Below are 15,439 nucleotides of genomic sequence, written 5' to 3'. Positions count from 1 at the left end.
CTCGAGCGGGGGGGGGGGAGAGGTCATCGGCCCGCCTTACGGACAGAGTGGCCCTGCGAGCAGCCTGCCCTCTTCCTCCCCGCCCGTGCAGCAGCCTGGCCAGCGTTCCGCCCTCACCCTCCAGCCCACCACCGGCGAGGAGGCTGCAGGGACGGACCCCTGACGGGATGGGAACCGGTCAGCACCCGCAAGCTCACAACTGCCGCAGAGACCCCAGTCCTGGCGAGGTTACGGCAGGCAAGAAGTCCCACTGAAATAAGTAGGGCAGCCAGCTAACTCAGGCCCCACTGGAAGGAGGGGGATGCAGCCCACCTGCCTGTCCCTGGACCAGGCCCGGAAAGGCCTAAAGTCAAAGTCCAGTCAGTCGGCTGTTCCAAAGGCCCCCCACCACCACCGAGGGGAGGGCCAGCTTTCTACGGCCCGTTTCCTTTGGAAGGCTTCGGCAGGATCTCCGGGGCCACGCGTAGCAGCCACTGGACGGCTCAGGTCCGAGAAGGGGCTGAGCAGCGATTGTCCCCGGGGAGCGTTCTGTGTCAGACACCTTTTCCAAGTGTGATGTGTGTGGCCAGCAGCCTCCCGCCACTTTGCGACAGGAACCGGCGCCAGCACACGGTGACTGTGGTGAAACGGGCCGGCATGGCCCCTGGCAACTAGATCGGGGGAGCTGGCCCCTCCCCTTGGGCTGCGTGGGCCGGGTGGGCCGTGGTGGCCCCACAGAGGGCAAAGGCTCCGTTCTTGCCCCCCGTTCTGGCGGCAGCGTGTGCCGAGGGGCTGGCTCTGCAGGTGCTGGAGCGCAAAGGGATGGCGAGGTGACCCGCGGGCCAGGCTCCCTCTCAGCCGTGGAGTCCTGTGGGCAAAAACTCTACTTTGTAAGCTCCTGGCACTAAAGTTGAGAGCTTAAAGTCGAGGCACTAAAGTCACTCTGGAGCCGTCCTTCCTGAGCTAAGACAAAAATGTGTGAGCCGGAGGCTAAAAAACTGTGAGCTGGCTCACACTGACTCAGCTGAGAGGGAACGCTGCCCGTGAGTGTGGCCAAGGCTTCTTGGGTGGTGTCGGGAATCGTGGCTCAGCAAGCAGTCCGGCTCCAGGGGGCCTTGGGAACTTAGTGCCAAAATGGCTCTGGAAAGAGGCCGCTCTTGGAATGGAACCATGTTTGGACTTTGGGCAACGGAGACTTCTAGACGGGAGACTTGGGGGGCCCCCCCTGCAACAAAAGTGCTGCCCCCCAGCAATGCCACCCCGCTTTCCTCCCCACTGGCAGGCAGCAGCCCCCCCTTTCATCCAGTACTTTCGTAGGTGACGAAAACAGCAAACAAAAAGTGTGCGTGCGTGTGGGGTGTGTGCTAACACCGTGCTCTTTGTTTTGTGCGGCAGCATGGAGAGAAGGTGAATGTCTTTTGTTGGGGCTCTTTATAATAGAGTTCCCACTTGCCCTGAAAACAGACCACGGCCCGACAGGTCCAGCTCACGTGTTTAGCCAGAAGGGCAAGATGGGAGTCAGCCCCCCGGACCCAGAGCGTGGGGACCCCCACCCCACACTCCCCTCAGGGATGCGGCATGAACGTACCATTTCCCCACTCTGGTTTTTGCTTCTCGTAAGAGCAGGGCTGTGGCCAAATTTAAGTTCTAACGAAGAAGGAGGTGGAGAGCTCATCCTGTGTGCAAATATGACTTTTACAAAGCTCACGTTTGACATTTCAGTGCACAACACCACCCGTGTGCGTCTCATCTCCCCCTCCCCCACAATGCCGTGTAAACAGTTTCTGTTTAGAAGATTGACAGTCTTAAGAGTCCACGGCAGCCATCTTTGCTTAAGACGCACAAGAGCTGAGGCTCTGTACACAGAGTGGCAGAGTCCCGGAAGGAAGGAAGGAGGCCGGGCACAGGCCTGATGCCAGGAGAACACCCGTGGCTCTGGGGGAGGTGGTCACACCACAAAACGTCGTTCTCTGTTGACCCGGAGTGCAGCGAGCGGAGGACCCAGTTCCATTTGGGGGCCGCCCACTGCTGGCTCTGCTGCCGACTTCAATCCCGGGCAGCAGGAGAAAGATGGCAGGGAGATGCCAGCAGGGCACAGGAGAGGGCATATGGCTCAGCTGCAGCACACACAACATCCGTCCTTGACATACCTCCTTGAAAAGGGGTGATCTGAGGGCCCCTCCCCTGCCCCTGGAGGGCCCTGCGCTCAGACCCCTGCCCTCCGCCCGAGACAGAAGGAGCAGCTTCATCCCACCTTGCTCTGGGGTCCTGGGCCTGGATGCGCCCCCCCCCCAAGGGGCCTGTCACGCTTCCTCAGAAAGGAGGGGACAAAAGGGAACAGGGCGCCGTTGCTGGGAGCATGGAGGAGTGTCGCCAAACACCGGGGGTGTGCCCCTCCCCTGAAGCTGGAGGCCAAGGAGGCCCCCCCGCCCAGGACACCCAGTCGGTGCACAACCGCAGGGAGGTGCTCTCAGCAATCCTGACGCGGAAAAACTCCGGCCCGTGAAGCCCCCACTTGGCCTCTGCAGCCAGCCCGCCCCCTCTCTGGCCAGAGTTCGTTCCCAAGCGGACGAGGTGGGTGGGGGTGGGGGGGTGTCCTTGTGGAAAGAGTTTGGGGGGGGGGAGACGACGGCTGGGAGGGAGGCTGGCTCCCGAGGGAGGCTGTCGCTTGCCGCTCAGCCTGATGCTCCACATGAAAACGAGGTGTGGCAGGACTGGCCCTCTGGACGGGGCGCCGTTCTCGGGCGGGCAGACGCAGGAGCAGAAAGCGAGGAGGGACGGACTGCAGCGCTCGGGCCCGGCCTCATCTGTCTCGTCTCCGGCGTGGCGGTGAAGGCGAATAGTGGCGAACGGGCGGCACGTCATAGTGGCTGGGGATGTGGCTGTTCTTCGGGGAATCGTAGTGGTTTGGGGGGACGTCGGGAGTTGCCTGTGAGGGGCCGCCTGCCCCAAGCAAGCCGTTTTCTACCAGGGACAGAAGAAAAGGAAGCAGAGCGTGAACACGGGCTCTTGGGCTTGGCCACGGCGCAACCGTCAGGAGGCAAAGCAAAGCAACTGGCAGCCATGGCCTCTGGAGGTTCCCGTGCAAAGCCGCCGCTTTTCTTCCTTGGCGATCGATGGCTCTTTTTTACGAGATTGTGTACAACTGCCCTGCAGACAGGCTGGATGCGTGCCGCCATTGGGCTTCTCAGCACAGATTATGCGCAGGGGTGATTAATTCACAGGAAGTGGGGGGGGGGTGTCTCACAGTTCTGAGACTTACCTTCTACCTGCCAGCCAGGGGTCTTCTGGGTGGCTAATGGATTCGAACCCACATCCAAGCCATGTCAAATATGAAACCTGCTGAATAGAGAACCACAACCCACCTGCTGACACAGTTTGCGCTGGCCTGCTGTGGCTGGGGGAGGGGGAGTGTCTCCAAAACTATGTGATGGCAGTGTGTCTTACTGGTTAGAGCAAGAAGGAGAGAGAGAGAGAGAGATGAGCGTCTTACTGGTTAAGGTTGTTGGAATCCCCTCTCGGCCATTAAGCCCACCAAGAGGCCTTACGCCAGTCGCTCTCTCTCTCTCTCAGCTTAACCTACCTCACAGGGTTGTTGTGAGGATTCAGAGGAGGGAAACAATATTCAGCACCCTCAGCTCCTAGGAGGAAGGGGGGCATAAAATTTTACTGAATAAAATAAATAAACCATGTCTTGGAAGCCACGTGCCGCTCTCTGGGGTGGGGCGAGTGGGGCTGATGGGGCCCCCTCGTTCTGTAGGAGAGGGGGCCGTCTAGTCAAATGGAGACCTGTTCTGTATGGTCAGGTGGTCTTAGCCATCAAACAAACAACCACAAGTATGTATCTTATGGCTCTCAAAATCCTGTGGCTCAGCGGGTCTGGCCACCCTGGAGCTACACCTTGTCTAACTTGTTCTTCTGGCAGCAGGACAGACAATAGGAAATACCACTTGGCACAGTGAGTGATTCAAATGTGGAATTTGCTGCCAGAAGGTGTAGTGATGGCTACAGGAATAATCAGCTTAAATAAACAGATTCATGGAGGAGAGGTCTATCCGTGGCTACCAGCCGTGGTGACTGACTGAGGGGAACCTCCACACTCAGAGGCACTGATCCTCTGAATCCCAGCGCCAGGAGGCAACATCGGAGGAAGGCCTTGGCCTCTCTGCCCTCTTGCTGGCCCTCCAGAAGAACTGTGTGGCTGGCCCCTGTGTGAGACTGGATATGCTGGACTTGCCAGGGAAACAGTGCTCATTATGGCAAAAACAACACATGATGAGGGAAGGGAGTCGCAGCCTAGGGGTAGTATATAAACACCTAGTTTCTTGAAGTGAAACGAAGTCCTTGGGGCAAGATGAACTGCATCCAAGAGTACTAAAAGAACTCATGGATGTCATTTTTGAGCCTCTGGTCATTATTTTTGAGAATTCTTGGAGAACAGGTCGTAGAATCATAGAGTTGGAAGGGACCTCCATGGTCATCTAGTCCAACCCCCTACACAATGCCGGAAATACACAAATACCACCCCCTCCACACCCCCAGTGACCGCTATTCCACACCCAGAAGATGACAAAGGTGAGATGCCAGAAGACTGGAGGTGAGCAAATGTTGTTCCCATCTTCAAGAAGGGGGGAAAAGAGGATCCGGGTAACTATCAGCCTGATGTCTATACCTGGGAAAGTTTTAGTACAAATGAAACAGTCAGACCTTGAGCATTTAGAAAGGACAACTGTGATTACTAAGAGCCAGCATGGGTTTCTCAAGAACAAGTCATGTCAGACTAACCTTCTCTCTTTTTTTTTTGAGAAAGTTACTACCTTGCTGGATCAGGGGAATGTCGTGGACATAGTTTATCTTGATTTCAGTAAGGCTTTTGATAAGGTCCCACATAATATTCTTTTTGACAAGTTGGTAAAATGTGGTTTGGATCCTATGACTGTTAGGTGGATCTGTAACTGGTTGACAGATCGTACCCAAAAAGTGCTTGCGAATGGTTCCTCATCCTCTTGGAGAGGAGTGACAAGTGGAGTGCCTCAAGGATCTGTCCTGGGACCTGTTTTGTTCAACATCTTTATCAACGATTTGGATGAAGGAATAGAGGGAATGCTTATTAAATTTGCAGATGATACTAAATTTGGAGGGGTAGCAAATACGGTAGAAGACAGAGTCAGGATACAGACTGATCTTGGCAGGCTGGGAAAACTGGGCTAAAACAAATAAAATGAATTTCAATGGGGATAAAGGTAAAGATCTTCATTGAGGTAGGAAGAATCAAATGCATAATTATAGGATGGGGGAGACTTGTCTTGGCAGCGAAAAGGATCTAGGGGTATTAGTAGACCATACACTGAACATGAGTCAGCAGTGTGAAGCAGCTCAGTGCTCCCTCTAAGCTGAGTTAGCGTGAGCTAGCTCACAGTTTTTTAGCCTCTGGCTCACACATTTTTGTCTTAGCTCAGGAAGGAGGGCTCCAGAGCAAACTCATTTATGCAGTAGCCAAATCGCTTGCTCACATCTTTAATACCAGTAGCTCACAAGACTCCACAGCTTAGAGGGAGCATTGGATGCGGTAGCTAAAAAGGCAAATGCGATTTGGGGCTGTATCAACAGACGTATAGTGTCCAGATCACGTGAAGTGATGGTATGTCTTTACTCTGCTCTGGTCAGACCTCACCTAGAGTATTGTGTCCAGTTTTGGGCACCACGAGTCCGAAGACCCCTATGAGGAAAGTTTGAAGGAGCTGGGTGTGCTTAGCCTGGAGAGGAGACGACTGGGAGGTGACAGGCTCACCATCTTCAAGTACTTGAAGGGCTGTCATAGAGAGGATGGTGCGGAATTGTTTTCTGTTGCCCCAGAAGGTCGGACCAGAACCAACGGGTTTAAATTAAATTAAATCAGAAGAGTTTTCAGCTCAACATGAGGAAGAACTTCCTGACAGAGCAGTTCCTCAGTGGAGCAGGCTTCCTCGGGAGGTGGTGGTGGGCTCTCCTTCTTTGGAGGTTTTCAAACAGAGGTTAGGTGGCCATCTGACAGCAATGCTGATTGTGTGAATTTAGGCAGATCATGAGAGGGAGGGCAGGAAGGGTTGCCTCAGGGCTTAGTTCTTGTGGCCCTTTCTTACACGCCCAGGGAAATGCCATTCACCACTTTGGGGTGAGGAAGCAATTTTTCTCCAGGCCAATATGGCCAGGGATCATGGAGATTTTTTGTCATCTTCTGGGCGTGGAACAGCAGTCACTGTGAGTGTGGAGGGGGCGGTATTTGTGAATCTCCTGCATTGTGCAGGGGGTTGGACTACCCTCTAACTCTATGATTCTATGACTAGATAGACCATTTGTCTGACCCAGCAGGGCTCTTCTGAGGTTCTTATATCAGGGGAAGGCCTCGGCCTCTCTGCCCTGTTGTTGGCCCTCCAGAGGAACTGGCTGGCCCCTGTGTGAGACGGGAGGCTGGACTGGAGGGACCCTCCCTGGTCTGACCCAGCAGGGCTCTTCTGGGGTTCTTCTCAGGGGAAGGCCTCGGCCTCTCTGCCCTGTTGTTGGCCCTCCAGAGGAACTGGCTGGCCACTGTGTGAGACGGGAGGCTGGACTGGAGGGACCCTCCCTGGTCTGACCCAGCAGGGCTCTTCTCATATTCTGAAGCACATGCAGGACCCCATAAAGAAAAATGACCAGCAGTAGAGTATAGCGGTTAGTGCTCAACCAGGATCTGGGATATCCGGGTTCAAATCCTCCTTCTGCCATGACGTCTGGTCTCAATGTAATCCTGCTGAGAGGATTGTTGTGAGGGTCAAATAAAGAAGGGAGAACCACACACTCTGCTCTGAGCTGCTCAGAGGAGGAACACGATAAAGATGTACCAGACAGACCGAGAGAGACCAGAGAACTTTCATGCTCTTTCTCCAGGCCTCTGTCTGCAATGGTGAGGAGCAGAACTGTGAAGGTGGGAGGACACGTTAAAAAACCCCGGGCCCGAAAGGGGGCTCCCCAGAACGGCAGAGGCAACCCAGGTACCTCCTTCCTCCTCCTCCTCCAGGCTCTGGGCGGAGGCTTCGAAGAGCCCGATCTCTGCGTAGGACAGCTCCCGCCTGGCCGGCGCCCTCATCTCCATGTAGCCGCCCTCGGATGGCTTGCCAGCCAGGACGGGCAGGTCCTTGATGGTGGCGTAGGGGTTCTCGCTGCTCAGGGAGCTGTCACTGCGGCACAAGGGCTCCTCCCGGACGCACTCTGCAGGGCGAGGGAGAGGGCGTGACTGACAGCCGGTGGTGCTGGGAAGGGGGCGGGGGCAGCAAGCGACACCAAGCCCGGCAGCTGCAACAGGCGGGGCCCATCTCTGCCTGGCCCACCAGGGCCGAAGGTGTCTGCAGTCCCACCAGCCCCTGGCGCCAGCTGCAGCGGAGGCCTCTGGACTCTTCTGCGCCCACCCGCCCGCTTGTGGCCTCCAGGGCTGCTGGCCGGCCGGCCGGCCCTGCAGTGAAGGGGGCAAAGCCTCCACGCCCGGGGCTGCGCCCATGGCCTGTGCTTCTTCTCTTAAACATCAAACACAAAGCCACACACACCGGGAGCCTCTTTGGACAGGCCGCACAAAGCCATCCCCCCCTCCCCCCCCCCAAACTGGCTGCCACAGGGACATCTGCGCCTGCGGTCTGGACGACTGCTGGGGTGGAGACGCCACCCCTCCCGGCACGGTGGGTGTCCTGCCTTCGCCCTTCCTCCCCACAGAACAAAGGGTGAGCCCCGCGGCCCGCCTTTAGGACCCCGGTTGGTCCCTGGACTCAAACTCCATTCTTTTGCTTCAGACCAACACAGCGACCCCGCCTGGATCCACTCTCTACCGCAGGAACAGGGGGAGGAGCTGGAATCCAATGTCCACATGCAGCTGAGCAGGACGGGGGGGGGGAGGGAGGGGAGGGAGCAGTTTCCTCCTTTAAGTGGGCAACCAGCCCCCCCCCCCCCCGTTACCTCTGTGGTGGTATTTTCCTAGCCCATTGGTGTAGCTGTAGCTGCGATCAATCTGGCTTCCTCCTATGGAAAAGGAAGTGGGCAATCTGGTTAGATGAAGATCCCTTCACGAGCACCCCAAACCTATCGCATGTGAGTGGCGGAAATAACACAGGGCCTGCACTCGGAAGGGGCTCTCCTCCCCACTGCAGCCGCAGCGAGGTCTGGAAGCCGGACTGTAGGAGAATCTCTACATTCCGCCCCCCCCCCCACTCCCACCCCACAGGCTGTCTGCCACTGAGAAGAGAAAACGTGCGTTGGGGCTGCCGTGGAGTGGCTCCCCTTGAGCTCGACAAACGCCCAGTTATCACTTCTGTTTCTAGCTCCACACATTCGAAACCCCGTCACGGCCTTACCCAGCCCTCGGTGGCTCAGTGCCGGAGTGCTGCCCTGGTGCTTCCAGTCTGCGGGAAGGGTGGCGTTGCAATCCACGCCGCCGTAGAGCCCTGGCCAATCCCGCTCCAGGCTCTTGGCGCTGGAGAAAAGCTGGCCGCTGGCCAGCTGGAGTGCGACGGGAGGGGGGGGGGAGAGAGAGAGAGAGACAAGTGTTCCATCCAGAGAGGTCTGGATGCCACTGTTGTTTGTCTTATTACTGCTTTGGCTACAATTAATCACAATCCTCTGTGAAATAACGGCATGCTCTCTCTTGATTACAACGACATGGGACCTTGTATGAAGGCCACAGAGTCAGGAACTGCTGGGCAGCTCTCTGGTCAAACTCCAGCCACTGATGGGGTGGGGAGGGTGTGCAGGAGACAAGGGTGCTTATAGTATACTATACATTTTCATTTCTTGTTCACCTGCCTGGCAGAGACTCAAAGTGGATTACAGAGTTCTTAAAGACAAAGCAAAAATGCAGTACATACACTACACAAGGCAATAAGACTGGATTTCACAGTAAGAGAATGATAAAGTACAGGTGGTATAATGCATCCAATAAACAATGTAGTGTAAAGGAAGGAGGAGAAGGGGGGGGCACCGAAACGTTTCACAAGCAAGTAAATCCCAATCGTGTTGCCTAGACCGGAAGTGCCCTTCCCACAGAATTCCATCTTAGTGCATTGCTATTCCCTTTTTTGAAATGACCTCTTGGAACGGTTCTGTTTTACACGTTTGGAACATTTCGAGAAAGGCGGATCTATAGGTAAGTGGTTCTTAAAGGCCATGAAGGGCTTTGTAGGCAACACCTGGAACTGAATTTGGGAATCAACTGATAACCAGCAGATCAACTGCTGCCATGGGTATAAGACCCATGTAAGACCCAAGGAGTTTGGAAGCCCCTCTGAGACACCTTTGGGTAGTGAAGGGCGGGGTAGGAATCCAATCTCCTTTTCTTCTTCTACACGTAGCCCACCACCTGTCTCCCAACAGGAATTGAGCAATGGCGTTCTGTCCTATCTCCTGGAGTTTCTGAGTGGTCTTCAAGGGCAGATCCAAGTAGAGCATATGAAGAAGAAGAAGGAGAGATTGGATTTGTACCCCATGGCCCTTCACTATCCAAGGGAGGGTGGCTTACAGTCTCCTTTCCTCTCCCCTCCCCAAAACAGACACCCCGTGAGGTGGGTGGGGCTGAGAGAGCTCTGACAGAAACGGCTCTTTTTTCAAGGACAGCTCTTATATAAGAACTACGGCTTGCCCAAGGTCATCCAGCCAGGTGCAAGTGGAGGAGGAGTGGGGAATCAAACCCGTTTCTCCCAGATTAGAGTCTGCGCTCTTAACCACTACACCAAATCCTGCCTCAGGATGACTGTGGTGTGGACTCACAGGGCCAGAGAGGGCTGGCCATGGAACGGAGTCATCCCGGGGCTAAGTGAAGGTGGAAGAAGGGGAGAGTGTGTGTGAAAAGAGGCCTCCTCGCCCCCCTGTCAGACTCCAGGGCTGCTGCCACCCCATCGTCTCCTCTGCTTCTAGGGTTTGTTTTTTTTAACCCCACCCGATCTTCTTAAAGGCTTCACTTTTTCCTTCAATCCTGCAGGGGCCCCCAAGTTTGGAGCAAGATCTCCCACCTCTCCACCTGGTCCCAATCTGAGGATACAAGTATCCGCGCAGAGTGGGCTGGGTTGGCTCTCAGGGTATAAGATGCCCTGCTTCCCCTCCCCCCCAGTGCGGGACCAAAGCCGCTGACATCACGGTCATCCCCAGCCCCCCCCCCCGGTCTCCATTCCATCCTCACAAGAGCCCTGCCGGGGAGAGAGCAAAATTTGAGTCCCCCGGTGGGGGCACTTTTGAGACCACGGAAGTTTTATTCTGGGCGGGAGCTTCCGTGTGCAGGCACACCCTCCTTCAGACACCAACAAAGTTTTAGGCCCATAATAGAACTGTGTTGCTCTTAAAGGTGCCCCCACCGGATGCAAACTTTGTTCTGTTGCTTCAGACCAACCTGGGGCGACCCACGGCGTCCGACAAAGTAGGTCAGACGGAGAGAGAACAGCCAACTCAGAGTCACCCCGGAACGCGTTCTGTGACAGAGCAGAGACCTGAATGTGGCTGGCCCAGGCCCTCGGCCGGAGGCGATGACCACCACCGCCCGCTGGCTCCCTTGCCTCTCCAGCAATGCTGCTGGGTCCACCATACCCGTGATGGTCCAGTGTGGGGAGTGGCAGTGCCCCCCCAGCCCTCGGCCTTCACAAGCAGGGTCACCTCTGTTGGGTCAGGATTCACTCTCACTGGCCATGGATTCAATCGCAACGGTAGAGAAGTGCGTCTGCATTAACCAAAGCCACCAACACAGTCTCTGCCCCCCAGGCAGGTCTGGCACCAGACAAGGAAGGGGTCTGGAGCTGGTGAGCCACTCAGAGAGTCCCGGACGAGTTCTGCCACCACCCTGTCCATTAACTGCACATAAAGGGACCAGACCAGACCATAGCCGGCCACAGCATGTAAGGTCTGAGTCAGAGAGCAGGGGTCAGTATGCTCCCCTCGGGATACAGAGGCTCCTCCCGAGTCTACAGTCAGCCCCCCCCCCAAGACCAACGGCCCTTGATCCACGTGGGCTCCCGGGAAGCCCCCTAAGCCTCTGCTGGCTGGATAACAGTGAAGTGGCCGTAATGATCTCTACCACTGTCACTTGCTCTTGACATTGCGGACAACTGGCCCTACTGGAGCAGGTCTGGCAGTCACTGGTTTTAATGGGGGGGGGGGCAGGACAGTTTTTTGTGATCTGCACTTCCACAGTTAAAGCATTTCTTCTGCTTGGGTGTGTGTGTGCGCGCACGCGTGCTTGGAAGTCATGGCTGACTTCTGGTGGCCCCTAGTGGGGTTGAGAGGCAAGGATGTTCGGAGAGGGGGGCTTGTGTCGTGGCCCGGGTATTCCTTGGAGGAATCCCATGATCCAAGGACTTGCCATGGTCGGCCCTGCTTAGCTTCCGAGGTCGGACTCGGGTCAGGGCTCTTCTGCTTGGCTTTGATTAGCCAGGTGGGGGGGGCTTCCTTGATCTCCCTCGAGTCCTCCATCCCACCCCTTTTCAATTCAGCGCCAGCTCACCTGCCAGGTCACAAAGTTCCAATAAAGATTTAGGGAGTTATCTTTTATCAGTTGCTTTAACTCCCTGGGGAGGTGGAATTGAAATTGATCGGCTGATCCAGTTCCTCAGGCTTCTTAAAAGAAATCGATTCCCCCTCCTTGTAACCATTTGTTACAATTAGAGACTCCAGCTTGGCCCCCAACTGGGGATAAGACTTCCCCTGCGGAGGCAAAGTGGGCCCATGTGAGGTTTGCAGGAGCGGTCTTGGTCCCAGGCAGAACCTCGTTAACACTGTCTCTTCGAAAGCCTCGCATTTAACTCCCTCAGCAGGGGCAGGCTCCCTTGGGCACAGCACCAGAGCTGTGGGGGGACCCCCCCTGCCCCCCGTTTGCAGAAAAATCTGAACTCTTAAAACAAATAGGGGTGTGGGGTTTGTGTGTGCATATTTAATTCTCCCCCAAAGCAAAACAGTGTTCTCTGGGCAAGTGGTGGTTGGAGGAGTGCGGGAGCCGTGCCAGGCCCTTCCCCCTCAGGAGGAGTCTCGCGTGACCACACTTCTTCTTCTCCAGTTTTCTAATCCAGTGTTGTTGTGACAGACTGCCCCGATTGTGTTGCTTTCACCCGTGTAATCCACTCAGCATCAGCGAGAACGGCCAGCTACACAAGAAGTAAATCAACCGTGAAGGAAGACGGTGCGGCTGATGAACAGAGGCCCGGGCGTGAGGGCAGCAAGGGGGTTGCCCGCACCTGGCACCGCCCAGGAATAACACTTAATGCTGGTGGCCCTTACCTTACTGGGAGGCGGCTGCTCTGGGATGCTGGGCACGGGAAGGCTTGGAGCACACGGCGACAGAGTATGGTAACTGGGGTTGGAGTAATAGTGGGTGTAACTGGGAGGGATGTCTAGGCAGAGAGAGAGAGAGCCATGATGGCACATTCCACCCAAAGCTTTGCAGGAATTTATTCTCAACCATTCTGGACTGACAGTCTTGTTTTAGAAAAATATATCTTTTTAAAATACAACAATCAGTATCAATCTTTTTTAAAGACAATAAAAAGACAACAAACCAATAAGATGGGTAGTCGTGTGAGTCCGTCACAGTCAAAAAGAGCCAGAGTCCAGCAGCACCTTAAAGACTCACAAAGTCATGGCAGGAGAGGAGCGCTCGTGAGTCACCGGCTCACTTCTTCAGATATGAAGTGAGCCGTGACTCACGAAAGCTCCTCCCCTGCCACAAATTTTGCCAGACTTTAAGCTGCTCCTGGACTCCTGCTCTTCTCTACTGCAACAAATGATTTTTAAAAATTAACTAAGAGGCCTGCATCCCTCTACACTGAAGCAATAGTATGATTTCACATCCTGTGCGGGGAAGGAACAAGGAGAAGTATGAAAACCAGAAAGCGACTGGGGGGGCAGGGTCACCCTTTCGCCTGCGCCAGGTGCGCCAATGAGTGCACCAGAGCCCCCAGGAACCCCCCCCCCCACCTCTTTGTGTCTCCACAAAGCAGCTTTGCGCCCGCTGCCCACCCACTTCTCACGCAGCAGACACCCCCCCCCTTTCTGGTCTCAGCTGACAGAGGCTGTTCGGGGAGCTCAAGGGCCTCCTTCTCACACTCTGAATATGGTGCCCAGAAGCCAACAGGCAGACAACGTCCACCTTTTCAGAGCAGGAAGGCGTGTTTGGCAAGTCGCAGTGGTGAGTAACGTTGCCATGTCATTTCCCGGTGGGCCAACCCACACATTTCAATTTTCTTTGAGGGGACAAAATAATTCCACTTCCTGTGAGCCACAAGGGGGAATCTGGGATGGAGGATGAATTCTGGGGGTGGGTGGAGTGGGGGTGGGTGGCACTGAGGCAGCAGCAGGAGGCCCCGTCTTCTCCTCTCGGTGCGTTGGGGGTCTTTGTTTTGCCCCTAGATGGCGGCGCTCTGCTCACTGGGGTCTGTGGCTGTCAGTGGCACAAACGGCCCGGGCCCGCTGCCCCTCCTCTCACCTGGCACAGCATACTCGGAAGTGTCTGTCCGCCCTGTGGTGTAGGCCACAGATAGGTGCTGGCTCTCCTTGCCCTTCTGCCAGTGCCGGTAGTAGAGGAAGAGGGCCAAGACCGCCACCAGCAAGGCAGCCATCACGCCGATGCCAATCACAGCCCCCAGGGTGCCGCTGTAGCCAGTGGGAGGTGCAGGAACCATAGCAAAAGGATGGTCGGGGTTTTCTGTTCCTCAGGGGAGAAAAGGTTTATTACAATGTCCAGCCAGAGACACGATCAACGTCTCAAGAAATCTGGGCCCGCCGCTGCAACCAGTTTTGTGAAAGCGTGCACCCCTTCCAGTCCCACAGCTCACTGCCGCCCCATTCCTTGACGAGCGATGCTGCTACAGGGCTTCTCTGAGCCTTGCAGATGCCCGGCACATTCCCCACAGGGCCGGCACCAAGGGAGTGGGTGCATGCGTGTGTGCCCAGACACACACACACACACACAGAGACCAAGCCACCAGCCAGCCACTGGGGGACATTCTGCTCTGCAGAAACTTTTAAGCAGCACTGGGAAGCAGAAGGAGGGAAGCCCCTTCTCGGCACAGGTGAAGTCTCAATTCTGCCCTGGGTTGTGCCCAGGTCTGGGCTGAGCCACGGCCCCCGGCTCCTGTGTCGCAGGTGGGGACTCGGCTGTGGGTCTCCTTTAGGGGAGGCCACTGGGGCTTCCCTGCCTGGGACCACATCACAGAAAGGAGCTGCCATCGAGGGAGGGAGGGAGGGAAACTGGGACAGAGTTGGCATACTCACTGGTTTCACAGCGGGCACCGGTGAAGCCGGAGAGACACAAGCACCGCCCAGTTTCAGGATGGCACTGGGCCTCGTTCTGGCACTGGCACTGATGGGTGCAGTTGTCCCCAAAGAACCCGAGCGGGCAGCCTGTACAGACCACACCAGGAGGGTCAGTTCTGAGACGCGGGCGGGCCTCACAGGGTGTCTCAGCCGAAGGGGCCAGACCGTGACGGCACATCCTCCCCACAAGAGGACAACCGCGGTTCAAGCACCTCCCCCTGTGAGGAAAAGCTCAAGAGTCTGGGGCTTTCCCAGTTTTTATTTTTGAAGAAGCAACTAAGGGGGACCTAATACAGGTTTGTCAAACTATCTGGAACCGGTAGATAGAGAAAAAGAACACACACCCCCCACCCATGACGGTAGAATATTTCCCAGGACTCACGGCCCCTTCCTCAGAATTTTGGCCACCTGCAGCCACCCACCCGCCCGCCCGCCCTCGGGGGAGCCTGGGGCCATGTGGGGCCTCCAGCATGACCTGGCCCTAGGGGGGAACGGGCGGCTCCTCTCTGAGCAGCAAGGGGGGAGGCTCTGCCTGCCCTTCCCTGGAGGAGCTGGCGCCCCCTCTGGGCCTCAGAGCTCCAGACCCCTCCCCGCCCGGCAGAGGCCCCCACCGGCTCTTTCTCTACCGCCCGCCACCTGCCCTCCCCTCCGCTTTCCCGGTGCCCTCGGTGCCCCCCTCCCCCATCTCCGGCTGTTTTAGTTCCAACGTTTCATTTCATTTCGGTGACTCAGAAGTTCCCGGGGTTGCCACCCTCCAGGCAGGGTCTGGAGATCTCCTGGAATTACAGCTGATCGCCATACTAGGACAGAGATCAGTTCCTCTGGAGAAAGTGCCTACTTTGTTGGCTGGACCATATGGCACTGTAGAGGGTTACCATGTTTTGAAAAGCAAGAGGGAGGATATATTTCCAGCATGACTACTTCAAACAAGTGACACACCTATGACAAATCTCATTAATCTGTGATAATCGCTACTAACTGGGAATATTCCTCACCTTCCAACCCCCCCCCCCCAAAGAGGACATTTTCATCCGTTTTTTTAAAAAGAGCCCTAGAGGACAGACACCCCCCCCCAAAAAAAAAGAGGACACGTCTTCTAAAAAGAGGGCCCCTCCTCTGGCAACACTCCACTGAGGAGGCCCCTCCCCCCTCCCCCCGACGCTTCACCCCC

The 15,439-nt window shown here is 56.0% G+C and overlaps 2 protein-coding genes across 2 annotated transcripts in view; one reads left to right on the top strand and one right to left on the bottom strand.

The window, feature by feature from the left end:
* INSRR (insulin receptor-related receptor) overlaps positions 1-813 on the top strand; it is a 62,452-nt gene extending 61,639 nt beyond the window's left edge. Inside the window, exons 21-22 of the mRNA XM_015416492.1 lie at positions 92-237; positions 758-813. Coding sequence (XP_015271978.1) covers positions 92-237; positions 758-813 — 202 coding nt within the window. The remainder of the gene's footprint in view (positions 1-91; positions 238-757) is intronic.
* Positions 814-2,604: 1,791 nt separating this feature from the next.
* Positions 2,605-15,439, bottom strand: part of PEAR1 (platelet endothelial aggregation receptor 1) — a 70,570-nt gene continuing 57,735 nt past the window's right edge. Inside the window, exons 15-21 of the mRNA XM_015416491.1 lie at positions 14,227-14,486; positions 13,439-13,663; positions 12,235-12,347; positions 8,337-8,481; positions 7,942-8,004; positions 6,994-7,206; positions 2,605-2,943 (exon numbers count right to left, since the gene is read on the bottom strand). Coding sequence (XP_015271977.1) covers positions 2,783-2,943; positions 6,994-7,206; positions 7,942-8,004; positions 8,337-8,481; positions 12,235-12,347; positions 13,439-13,663; positions 14,227-14,486 — 1,180 coding nt within the window. The 3' untranslated portion in view covers positions 2,605-2,782. The remainder of the gene's footprint in view (positions 2,944-6,993; positions 7,207-7,941; positions 8,005-8,336; positions 8,482-12,234; positions 12,348-13,438; positions 13,664-14,226; positions 14,487-15,439) is intronic.

Source organism: Gekko japonicus, unplaced genomic scaffold (assembly GCF_001447785.1).
Source record: "Gekko japonicus isolate JY-2015 unplaced genomic scaffold, Gekko_japonicus_V1.1 scaffold2456, whole genome shotgun sequence".
Classification (NCBI taxonomy): domain Eukaryota; kingdom Metazoa; phylum Chordata; class Lepidosauria; order Squamata; family Gekkonidae; genus Gekko; species Gekko japonicus.
This window is presented reverse-complemented; position numbering and strand designations above follow the sequence as displayed.